The 12,854-nt window shown below is 44.1% G+C and overlaps 1 protein-coding gene across 1 annotated transcript in view; it reads right to left on the bottom strand.

Moving 5' to 3' along the window:
• Nucleotides 1-9,714, bottom strand: part of LOC108093123 (ecdysone-induced protein 78C) — a 34,024-nt gene extending 24,310 nt beyond the window's left edge. The window contains exons 1-3 of the mRNA XM_017193067.1: nt 8,350-9,714; nt 5,410-5,684; nt 5,199-5,340 (exon numbers count right to left, since the gene is read on the bottom strand). Of these exons, the coding sequence (XP_017048556.1) occupies nt 5,199-5,340; nt 5,410-5,684; nt 8,350-9,451 (1,519 nt within the window). The 5' untranslated portion in view covers nt 9,452-9,714. The remainder of the gene's footprint in view (nt 1-5,198; nt 5,341-5,409; nt 5,685-8,349) is intronic.
• Nucleotides 9,715-12,854: the final 3,140 nt, after the last annotated feature.

Raw genomic sequence — 12,854 nt, 5'->3', positions numbered from 1 at the left:
GGGACAACTGCAGCAACAATCGGCGGCAACATCTACCGGGCGGATACAAACGAGTTTGGTTGTAATTGGCGTACAGATTGCTCGCGTCGCCAGCGATGTTGCTGCGGGGCACGCATGCGTAACACGGCAGCAACATGCGACACACACCAAAGAACAATGAGCCGCAACAAAGGCGATTGCATAAATTAACATTAGCAATTAGTCAAAGGAGAACATGCTGCAACAGCCGAGGGCAACGACAGCAGCAGCAGCAACATCGACAACAACTCACTGTCCAACAGCAACGTCAGGAGATTGACTCATTCACCTGCAACAGGTGCGGGCGAATTCCCCTTTTGTTATTATATTAAATTGCTTAACGATCGGTTTTTCATTTCTGGCTGAATTGTTTACTCAACTTTACAGCTTATGCAGCCAGCCTGGCGAATTGTTTACAAACGAGTCGCGCGGCAATAACAACACTTTAAATACGTAATTAAAAAATTAAATGATGTTTCAGCGGCTACAAATTTTTTGGCAATATTTTACATATTTACTTTCCGCTGTGTTGTTTGTGTTCTTGTTTTTATTGCATTTTGTGTTTGCTGTTGTGGCTGATTTGTTTTGCCAAAAGTCATAAACACTGCGAGCATTGGACTTTGGTTTCAGTGTGGATCCAAGGGGGGGCAATTCCGGAGGGGATTTGGGCGGGAAGTTGGGCAATGGCAGCGGAAGCAGCAACAACGGCAACGAACGACAACTGAAAGTGAAAGGCGCTGGGGGAATTTCAAAGGAAGCGGAAGGCTGGCGCTCTGGGAGTTCAGTTCGAAATCGGAATCGAAGTCCGGAGGTTTGCTGAACTTCGTGAGGAAGTCAGCATAGGGTTGAATGCCACCCAGTATGATTGATAATCACAAACTGTTAGCTTTAACGTGATAATTGCAGACAAATAAAAATTTTCGAAAATATTCTCACGTGTTTGTTACTGGATGAAACTAGATGGGTAAGGAACTTTTGGATGCGGGGTTTTATAAAAGATTAATTTATTAGTAATTTTAATATGGCACTTAGGTTCTTCTTTTTATCAACGGAGTTTAAAATGTGAAAAGAAAGATAATAAGTTTGTAAGCATGTAACTTCAAACATTAAATCCCCTCGAATAAATTGATTTAAATTTTCTGACCGTGCAGTGTTTATGAAATTCTGACAGCCGGCAATCAAAGACCGCACAACATTTCCGAATGTTTTCTTGGCATTCTCGGCCGCTTTGCCTATTGCCAAATAATAATAAAATTTCGCGAGCGAAACAATGGCAAAATAAAGCTGTGGCTGTGGGCAAACTTTAATGTAACCGACGGCCAAACAAAAGACAATTGTCAGAAGCGCAGAAACAGAGCGAGCAGCCACAATGGGCCGCCAGTCAAAGAACCAACTAGCAACAACTGGCAGGCAACAACCAGCGACCAACAACCAGCAAGCAGCAAGCAGCAACCAGCAACAATGAGCATTCGCACTCCGGTACAACTGGCAACGGGGTCTGGCTTTATTTTTTTTGTTTTTTGGATTTGGATTGGCCCGAGTTGGCAACTGACCCAGTTTACGCCACAATTATAAGCCTGTCTTGCTCTCCGGCCTTTGTTGTTGTTGTTTTTGTTGCTGCGGTTGCTGCTGTCACTGCGCAGGCGCAGCGGCAACATGAAGTTTTTGGCAGCAACAGTTTCGTTTTGCACTCGATTTTGGGCGTCTAGAAGAGTCGTGGCAACGAATCTCGGATCTTTGTTGCTGACATTTGATAGTTGGCTTTCAAATTGACTACAATTGAGTCGAGAGCAGTTTGATTCTGTGTTACTGTGTCGCCTTGGCGGTTGATGTTGCTGTTGTTCATGTTGCTGCTGCTGATGTTGCCGCTGGCAGCGACAGCTCTGTGCCCATTCCCAAGCAGACAGTAAACAGTCAACAGCAGACAACCAGAACTTTGTCCAAAAACTTCTCCGGCCCCCTTGCCGCTTTAATTGCATTTTGATTTGCGGCCAATTTGATTGACGGCAGCATTAGAAGAATTAGCTAGAAGAGGAAAGCGGAGAAAGAGAGCGAGCCGGAAACTTTTCAATTAGCCAACTCAGACAAATCTTCTCACATAAACCTAATTACTGCCGGAAATCTTGCAGCCTATTTCGGTATGATTGTGGAGAAAAAACTTCTGTTGCTCCGAGAATAATGGAAATTTTCTATCTAAATCATGAACAACAACAAGTATTTTCTTTTTTTTTACGGTTTTTGTATTGTATATTCACCATAAAGAGATTACCTTTTAGTTTTTAAATTTTAACTTTGAAGTTACGTGTTTCAAAAGCAAGCTAAATTTACTAAAAGAGAACAATAAAATAAGGCAAAGTAATTATAAAAAAGTTATTCGCAAAGTTGCATTCCGCTTCTGCCATTTTCGCTTCCATGTTCACTTTATTTCAACTCTTTATATTAGCCTAAATGTGAACAAATATAACTGAAAGTTTATCAAATTGTTTGGGAAATAATTGGCTTAGGCAAAGGGAGGCAGATGTTGCTGCCGGCATGGCGTGGTTGCTGCTGTTGCTGTTGCTGCTGCTGGCAGCGATGTTGATATTGCCACAAAATGCCGCATGCCGGCATGAAAACTTTGGGTGTGTGTGTGTGTGTTATGTGCTTTATGTTTGACCCAAATTCCTGCAGAGCCATGCAAAGTGTTGCTGTTGACGTTGTCGGTGTTGCTGCTGCTGTTGCTGCCGCTGCTGCTGCTGCTGCAACATCCGAAATGCAATTTCTGCTTGGCAAGCATCGCGCTATTTTACTTTTTTTGCATTGTACTTTGTGCCACTGCCAACAAAGCTTTGCAAATTAAATAAAAGTCATGCCACGCCCACTCATATACACACAGGCAGCATAATTGCATTTGTTTTTTGCTGCCAGAAGGGAAGGGGTGCGGGGTAATAATGGCTTGACCCATTAAAATCCTAAAACTCCACCGTTTGCACGGGGAATCGCTGAAATTAAAGTTAGTTTTGGGCTTTCAGCGAATTTAGCAGCTCTCTGAGCCAACTTAATTGGAAAATCTCTCACGGCAAATGCAACAGCAACAGCAACAGCAACTGCAACTGCAATCGGCCATCAGCAATTGCCAGCTGCAGCATTGCAGTAAGCCATAAGCCGTAATAACCCCATCCGATTCGACAAAGTCTGTGGCAAAGTCTAATTAAAGCGAGCAAGCAAAAATCAAAAGGCGCCTCGAAAGTGCAACCGCCCACCGACAACAGCAACAGCAACACTGTAGGCGCAGCAGCAACATCCCATTCATGCCCAAACAAAACTTGCCTCAAAAGCAATTTAAGTAAATTATTGAACTTTCCATATGCACTGGGGCAATGGAAAAGTCGCAAGGAAAAAGCCAGCAGGAACGAAGAATCTCCAAAGTGCCGGCGGGTTGGGAAAATATGGAGAACGGAAAACTTTTTAACCCTGAATCGAAGCTGCTATGCTCTGCGAGAGCACATCGTCAATCTGGGTAAATAAAATATGGCTGGGCAATGTAGTTCATGGAGTAACGATGGGTTACAAATGATGATGATGTAAGTTTTAAGACCTCTTTCCCATAAAAATGTTTTATTACTGCTCCAATCGCAGAAGTTGCAGAGGAATATGATTGACTTGGTGGGGTAGTAAATGAACCATTAATAGTTAGCACAATTTAAAATTCTAATAAAAAATATCATTTGTTTACGAAGATACTTAAAAAAAAGAACAAGGTTAGTTTTCCATTTTACTAAATTTAAGTTTGAATGTTTCCTTTATAATATTAATAGAATTAGTGTAACATTTCAAAGCATTAAAAGTCGGCTACAAGAAAAATCTGTGCAATGCAAGCCCATTAACTCTGGTAAAAGCCAGCAACACGACTTGGTTGTGTGGGTCGATGGAGATTTCCTTGTGGCTCACTTTGCGTGGGCGTTGAGGAAAATTAAGGAAATGTTTGCTCAACACTGTGGGCCCGAGCTCTTTGTGAGACAAATGCCATAAAAAATTGCAACAAATGTTGCAGCCAATAGACTTGGCTAATAAATGTTGCTCGCGTGCAGCAAAGGCGACAGCGACAGCAACAGCAATACCAACAGCAATAGCAACAGCAACAGCAACAGTGACAGCAGCAACACACTCGCCCGTTGCCTGATTTTATGTGCCGCTCTCTTGTTTCCGATCTTTTTGGGCAATTAATTGCGCAACATAAAATAAATTGCATTTGAAAGCCAAGGGATCCCTGGAGCAGTTGCTGTTGCAGCTTTTGCTTATGTTGCTGCTGTTGCTATTGCTGTTGCTGTTGCTGCTGCTGCTGCTGTCGCTGACAACAGTCATAAAAACTAATTTCGCTGTTGGTCCGTGGGTGGATTTCGTCTTAGCAGGAAGCATTTTCCCAGCCGGCTGGGGGAAAATTTGTGGCTAACCCGACTTCAACTGCATTTAAGCCGTGGTTTCCGACCGCCTCACATTGCTGCGGCGAGTCTGGAGTTGTTTATGGGTGCTTGGCTAAAAGGTTGGGCGGATTGCAAGCCCCTTTTAAGCCTGGATGAACGGCCTCTGCCCGCGAATTGAGTTTTTAAACGGACGAATTATCTTAAGTAAAGGTTTTACAGCGTTTTAGCAGGCATTAGCCAACTGGTTAGCGGATGCTCGCTGATTCAATTATTGGGAGTGGAGCTATTAATCTTTAACTTGGGAAGCTAAAAGAAGGCTTGCACAGTCTACAATTTGGATTTATTAAGGAATTGTCTGTCATGAGTTATATTGGTTTTTTATTACTTCCATTAATGTCTAGTAATCTAGTAATTATAGGTAATAATAATATGATATTTTATTGCACTAAAAATCGCTTTAGAGTTTTACTTAATCAGAGCTACGTATCTTTTGTTTCTTTCTGTGTAGGTTAAATTGCTATTCTAAAGTTTTATCTCGGAGTTGCCAATTTCCACTGACAGCCAACTGACACAATCTGCGATCTTTTGGCAGAAATCTGCCAGTGGTTTCGCAGCTAATAAAGTTATCAGGGGAACCGAAAAAGCAAAGAGGTGCAGCCTCCCCTTCACTTTGGCTTGCGAGTCAGCGATTCAAACGGTTGGCAATTGCCTTCTGGCTTAATCATATTTCTCGGTTGCTGAAGGCATATCTTACTATAGTTTGGGCTTAGTACTTACAATCGCGGCTCATGCCAGCGGAGAGGCATTTCTTGAAGCGGCAATACTGGCAGCGATTGCGATTCAGCCGGATGACCAGGCACTTGCCGTCCCTCAGGCAGCGGTACTCGATTTGCTTCTGTATGCTGCGACGAAAGAAACCCTGCCAAAAAGCAAACAAAAATGCAGATTTCACAAGGGTGAACACGCTGACCCGTAACTCACAACTCACCTTGCAACCCTCGCAGGAGGTTACACCATAGTGGTAGCCCGATGCCTTGTCGCCGCAGACTTTGCAGGGCACAAATGACTTCGAGGAGACTCCGTTGCTGTTGTTGTTGCTGTTGCTGCAGTTGTTGTTGTTGTTGCTGCTGCTGCCGTTGCTGTTGCTGCTGTCGGCGAGGCCGAAAGATTGCTGCTGCGGGTGTTGCAACTGCTGTTGCTGCTGGTGTTGCTGCTGCAGCTGCGGCGTCGTCTGTTGCTGCTGCTGCTGCTGTTGCTGTTGCTCTGCAAGGGAAAAATGCAATGCATCGGTTACACATTTCCTCCGCTGCTGGAAAGTTGTCCGGCTGGTCGCTTATGTAATGCCACATTGCTCATACGCCGCATGTGCAACAGTTTGCTGTGCAGTTTGCGAAATGAGCTGCTCGCCAGTATCGCACACTCGCCATCTCCCGAAGTGTCACACTTGCAACACTGGGGCAGCCACAATCAATCGACAGCCGTCCGAAACTATTGAGTTTACACACCTCCTAATGGCTAAATTACATTTTTCCGACTCCCAATCTTAATCATCCTTTAGCCGGCTGGCAATCAAAGTCAAATGCAGCGGCCACAAAGTGCATTCAACTCGACGGCGATGTGCGATAAGAAGAAATGCCAAAAATCACGTATACGCCACCGCCTACAATAAATTGCCTGTAAAAACGGCAGTCACGAGGAAAAACTGCAGCCGCACAATTTTCACTGCGAGAGCCGAAAAAATTTGCATTGCAAATTAGGAAAAAAAAAAGAAGAAGAAAAAAACAACAACAACTATAAGGAAAAACAGAGAAGCAGTCAGCAAAGAAAAACTGGAGCCAGACAGCAGTGTTTGCTTCTTGGCATTTCATTTCGAATTCAATTTGACTGCATTTCTTGCTTTTATTTTTCGCTTTTCTAATGCAAGAGGAAGAGGCAAATGAACTAAGCGCGGAGTTTGAACTGCTGGGCGGTGTTGCTGGTTATTGGTGTTGCTGCTGGCTGCTCGTTGGTGTTGCTAGTTGCTGCTGCTGTGCCAATTGGCGTTGCCACACCTCAAAAATGCGAAACAAAATGAAATTAATGTGCAACTTGCACGCGCCGACAATCAGGCGAAAGGAAAGAAAACGAAAAGATTTTCCCGCACAGAAAAAAGTTTCAACAGATTTTATTACTTCCTAATCTCTTACAAAATTGTTTCTTGACTTTACTACGCCTAAAATAATCCTTTGAAATGAATCAAATTTTATTTTATTTATGTTTTATCCACTCAAGATAGAAGAGGTACTTTAAAAATACTTTATTACATTTCTTTAGAAAATAATTAAAGTACAACCAATATCTTTTCAGTGCATTGCGCGTTACGCGCTTGTGCAATTGCAAATTGAATTTTCACCATTGGACTGTCGGGCCAACAGCAACAACAACGTTGTCTGGAAAATGTCGTCGGCCCGGGCAGGAATGAAAAAAGAAAAACCCAAAGGAAACTCAAGTGCCTGCTTTTCATTTTCGCGCCGCGTTCAAATGCAAATCATTTGGTGGCTTTTGTAAGTTGACAATTTGAAACGCCATTGTTTACCCAGCCGAAGAAAAAGGGGTGCTGGCTGTGGGCCGGCGGAAAACTGCTTGGCATTTCCGCGTTGTCAGACATCTCAGAGGCAGGCCACGGACTCTACGATAGACGACAAAGACTTCATATTTTCCTCGATTTTTTCCATTCCCATTTCCATTTCCATTGGCTGCATTTATCTTTTATCTGGGCGAAGACAACTGATTGAGTGGGGAGTGCATATAGCGAATGGCAGACATTATTCACCGTAGTAAATATCAATTGGAGTGGCGAGGAAAAGTAGTCAAGTTTTCAGCTTTTCCTTGATGAATTCCTATTTGGTTTCGCAGTGATTTAATTTCTTTGCAATTTGCATTCGCCTGTAACTGCCCGCACTAATTGCTGCAATTAAATTTTGCCGTTGTGGGCCGCAAATGAAATCCTTGCCAGCAAGTCCAGGCAATTAGCAACTCTGGCCAAGACAAATTTTCCCAAGTGCCTATGGTTTTTATGGTTGACGGAGTGTGCACAGAAAACACAGAACTTATGCTTGGTGACACATTAAAATAATTTAATTTGTCTTATGATTATAAACTCTTCAAAATTGAAAGCATTTGTACAACTAATAAAATAGTATGAAAACCTTTTTAATCACTTCTATATTCAACTATTTAATTGTTATAATATTAAGTTTATAGTATCCAAGGTGTTTATTTAAATATATTTATATTTTTTGTTTTAGGTGGTAATTACTTTTAAGTCGCATTTAATATTTCAATAGCTTGGATTTCTTTTCCGTGTTGCCACCAGCTGACCATAATAGTTATTAAACCTAATTTTTGTTGCATTTTACGGCTTGGCTCCCGCCCAGTCCCAGTTCCTATTCCATTACGGCAACGAACGAACGAACAACTCCTGGCCAGCTTAGCCCATTCAAAAGCCATATCCGAGGCAATCCAAAAGCCAAGACCAATTCAACGCGATTTATGAAAATGAAAACATTTTTGCCATGGCTTTCAATTGCACCCAATCGCAATCGCAACGGCTACGGCAACGGCGACCACATTGACAGACCTGAAACATGAAAAGCAATTTCCTCGAAGGAAAGAAAGGCAGCACAGAGAGAGAGAGTGAGACGGCAAGACAGCCATTGGCCAATAACAGGGAATTATATTCATTTTCACATTTTTCATGCTGCGCTTTAATAGTTTCCTCAAAAGGAGAAGAAACCGAAGCCCCAACGACTTTCAATTGCTGTTGCTGTGTTATGCAATGAATGCAAATTTATTGAACATAATTTCCAGCAGCGACAACAATGGTCCGCAGATGAGACGACAACGCGGAAGAGTCGCTAGTTGCAAGTTGCAAGTTGCACGTACATACCTTTGTTTAGATGCGCAACAGATGAAGATGTTGCTGTGGGGTTGACGTTGTTACTGCTGCCGTTGTTGCTGTTGCTGTTGCTGCTGATGCTGCTGCTATTGTTGTTGTTGTTACTGTTGCTGTTGGTGTTGCTGCTGCTGACCGCTGACGAGGATGTATGAGCGTGGCCGCTGACATTGACAACTGCACTCCGTGCGAAGTGATCCGAGCAGCTGGACGACGACGAGGAGGAGACCGCGTGGGAGGATGATGACCCCGAGGATCCGCAGGAGCCCGTTGATCCGGAGGAGGAGGCCGACGAGCAGCCGCTGTCCGGCGATGAGTGGGCGCCGCTGGAGGAGGGGGAACTGCTGCTGTTGTTGTTGTGGCTGCTGGCCGGACCGAACTGATGCACACTGCTGATGGTGTACAGAGCACCTCCACCATTGCTCAGCGTGGAGCAGTTGAGCTGATGTTGCTGCTGCTGGCTGGGGTGTTGCTGCTGTTGCTGTTGTCGCTGTTGCTGATGCTGGTGGGAGTGCTGGTGCTGCTGTTGCTGCTGCTGCTGCTGTGGCGTAAGACCAACTGCCACACTCTCCACTGGCGCCGCTGCTCTGTAGAAATCGTCGCACTGCAGCAACTGCAAGGGATCCGCTTCGATGGCACTTAGGCAATCCTGCAGCTCCCGATGATGTTGCTGCTGCTGCTGTTGCTGCTGCGTAGGCTGTTGGTCCTCCTCTTCCTGCTCGGAGTCCAAGCTGTTGGCCTCGCTGTAGGCCCCTTGGGTGGACGAGTCCTCGGGTGTGTCAAAGAAATGCAAATTGAAGTCGGAATTTGCATTAAAATTGACCACCGGCACAAGGGCTCCTTCGTCCTCTTCCTCCTCCTCCTCCGCCTCTTCTTCCTCTTCTTCTGCCTCGTCGTCTTCTTCCTCCTCCTCCTCCTCCTCGTCTTCGTCCCCTTCGCTTGGTTGTTCCTCGTTCCGAGCAAAGTCCTTGATTAGGTCCTCCTCCTTGACCTGGAGCTGCTGCTGCTCCGCCGAAGAGTGCTTCACACCGGTTTCGACCAGAAGATTGGAGCGGATTTGTGCCTGTGCCTCCAGCTCTATTTGGTATACATCCATGGTGCTCGGATCGGATCGGTTAGATGGCCATCCATCATCTTCATCATCGTCCTGCTGGCGGAAATCGATGTTGGCAACCCGCGATGGCGCCTGCTCAGCATTTTTGTGGAAAATCCTTGCGACGCTTTATTCTTTGGCACTTTATGGGGAATTCAAAAAAAAAATCCGGAGGGATTGTGAAGTTTCTGTTATATTCACGGTTTAAATTAGGTTAAAGCTGCGGCTTAATCGGAAAAAAGAATCTAAACTTTAGCATCTTACGGAGTCCTCTAAGCAACGTTTTTTAGGCAATTGGTTTATGCTTTTAGGTAATTAAATTTTACAGCCCACTTCCCTTGAAAGTTTATAGATATCTTAAAAGCCTATAATAGGTACATAACATAAAGTCAACTTTTTCTGACATTTTTAGAAAGGGTTTTGTTATTAAAAAAAAAATTAACCCCATTTTCGAAATTTAAATAAAATTCATTAAAGCAACCAAACTTATTTTTAGAAGAACTATTTTATTTATTAATCTTTCAGATTTAATAGTATTTACAGAAAACCTAAACGATATTTTTCGGATAATTTATTAACAGCCTAAACAAGCTTTTAAATCTGAACGCTATCCCCATTTCACATTATGGCAGCATGACAAATTGCCCTCCCTAATTTGTGTGTGCACAATTTCCCACAAATGTCTTAATTAAATTATCACTTTCAACCCCCATTTCTCCGTCCCAGTCCCGCTTCTTTTTATTGGTCACTTGCACTCCGCAATCGTAACAGCATTTTATTATTGCATAAATTTTCAATTCACTTCCGTGTTGATTTCGAAGTCCTTCGTTTCCAAGTTCAAGCGTGATCCGAAAATCGGCCGATCGGTATATTATGATTTATATTCGTTGTGGGGCGGCACTCGCGACTCGATTTTTTTTTGGGAGAAATGGTGATCGCGCGTACGAAACTCTCGCCTCGTCGAGATCCAAGCGCCAACTTCGCAGCGCTCCAAATGCGCCAGGAAAATCCAAGCCAAACTGCAGAACCTACGACAACACAGAAAAGTCCAAGACGACGGCAGCGACGCAGAAGAACAAGAACGTATGTGAGCTGGTCTGTGTATGTATGTATGGGTGTGTGTATGTGTGTGGAAAGAGCAGGAAAATAGAATGCAATGCGGCTGTGTGGCCCAATGGAGTGGGAAAACTGCGAAGCGCCGCCGCCGCAGCACGAGGCGAAATCTATGGAGGAGATCGAGGGAAAAGCAGGCGGCGAGAGCGAGTCAATGTTCTGCGAGCGCTGGAGCTTCTATCTTTCTAATCTCCACAAGCAGCAACAGCAGCAACACAAGCTGCAACAGCAACAACCAGGGAAACAACAGCAGCAACACAACACAAGCTGAAGCCACAAGAACAACAGTCCCGGCAACAACATTAGAAGCTGCCACACCAATACCACCTTTAACATCAGCTGCAACAGCAACAGGAACACTATATACAGTAAAAGCAACAACAGCAGCAGCAACACTGTCGGCAACAGCAGCAACTATTGCAGCTACGGCAGCAACAACTCGACTTGCAACAACAACATTCAGTGCCACTCTCGCTGCCTTCTTGTTGTTGTTGCTGCACTTTTCCGTTTGCAAACTCTTTTCCTGGTTGCTATTTTCAATTTCTATTGCCGCTGCCGACGTCGCTGCCTGCGTCGACTTCCAACGTTTCCAAGTGCAGCCACACTCCACTCAAGATCAATTTCACACACACCATTACGGCGAGAGCGAGAGAGCGAACCGTTACTTAGTTTGCACTATTCCCGAGGGAGAGGGCAATAGAATATGGGTGATTACTTGTCCGAGCGAGAAAGAGAGGAGGAGCAAAAGTGGGGGCGCCTTAAAGGGGGGTCAAAGAACTTTCAGCTGAGCAGGCGAGAAAGAGAAAGGAAGAGCGGCAGTTGGTTCTCCGAGTGGGAGAGAAAATTCTGCAATGCGGAAGTTTAAATGTTGCATGTTGCTGCTGCGTTTTGGGATGAGTTTTTCCCCAAAAGAAAGTGGTAAACTTTAATTTTTGGGCACAAGAAAACTCTCTTTAAAATTAATCTTTGAAGATCAATGAAAAGTTGTTGAGGAAGTAATTTTACTGTCTAGTGTTGCATGTAGCTTCAGTTTTTACAGTTACAAAAAGGTTGTAAACTTGACACTTAACCGTTTAAAATAGTTTTTAAGATTTGTAAAGTAGTGCAAAACATATTTCATGGGTTGCCAAAAATTTCAAAGTACTCGAAAGTAAGCACCCAAATTCCCTATTTTGGGTGATGCCCTTACTTTTCCCCATTTTCCCTAGCCCATTGCACAATTTCCCTGACGAACGCCTGGCGCAAAAGGGAACCAACGAAAGTCAATGATCAGCGGCAACGGCGACGCCGACTGCATGCTAGTTTGCCATTTTTCCAACGGGCAGCGAAAGCAACCAGAAACTGTAAATAACAAGAAAACGGCAACTGGGCAATCGGCGGAGCTATATATCCACGATCCTCCGCGAAAGCGAAAAGCCGAAGTACGGCGACCAATCGAAGCGATAACTCCGCCGCCCCCACCGATCCACCCAAGTCGTACTGGGCTATACTATATGTTCGATTGCGTCGGGCGATAAAACCTGATCTCCACAGACACACCGATGCGAAACGCACACTCCTTCAGAGACGCTCACCAACACAAAGACACGCGCGATGACGACGAACCAGGAAGAGAAAAATGAAAATGCCGCTCGCGAAGATTGTGTAATCGAATTAAGTGTGTTGGCTCTGCATGTGTGTGTGTGTGTGTGTGTGAGTGAGAGTTGTTTGGGGACAGGCGGGTGAAAAGGGGGGCTCACTATTCTTATTATTACTGCATTTCACTTATCATCAGCAGGGGGTGGGCAAAGGGGGAGGGGAGGGTGGTTGCCTTGGCTTCTTCGCTTTTTCGCGTTTTATTTATTTTGCTATTGTTGGCTCTACGTCGCCGCTCTAAGTTCAATGACTTGTGGGCAACGTCATGGGCAACATCTGAGGCAACAACAACACTATCTAAGGCGGCAACAACCACAATAAAAGCAACAACCGCAACACCATCAACAGTAGCAACAACTAGGCGCGGGCAGCAACAAAGTGGCGCAAAATGCGTTTAGTTATATTTATTTGCTTATTTTTTTGCCACTGCGGACAGCTTTTAGATTTTACACACAGAATCAAAATGGTTAGCAAATAGTTTTAAATCAATTATAATTTTACACCATTATTAATTTTTACATACCAAATAAAATTCTAAATTTAGATAACTTCTTCGAAAAAAGTTTTCCATTATTGCGGAAATCTTAAATCTTTTAAACCTGGCTAAGAACTTTTTATAGTTTTAGTCATACAAAGTTTGCTGTGTAGTTTCTAGATC

The sequence above is a fragment of the Drosophila ficusphila genome, unplaced genomic scaffold (assembly GCF_018152265.1).
Source record: "Drosophila ficusphila isolate 14025-0441.05 unplaced genomic scaffold, ASM1815226v1 contig_106, whole genome shotgun sequence".
Lineage (NCBI taxonomy): Eukaryota > Metazoa > Arthropoda > Insecta > Diptera > Drosophilidae > Drosophila > Drosophila ficusphila.
Note: the sequence above shows the minus strand (reverse complement) of the source record. Positions and strands in the feature narration are given on the sequence as shown.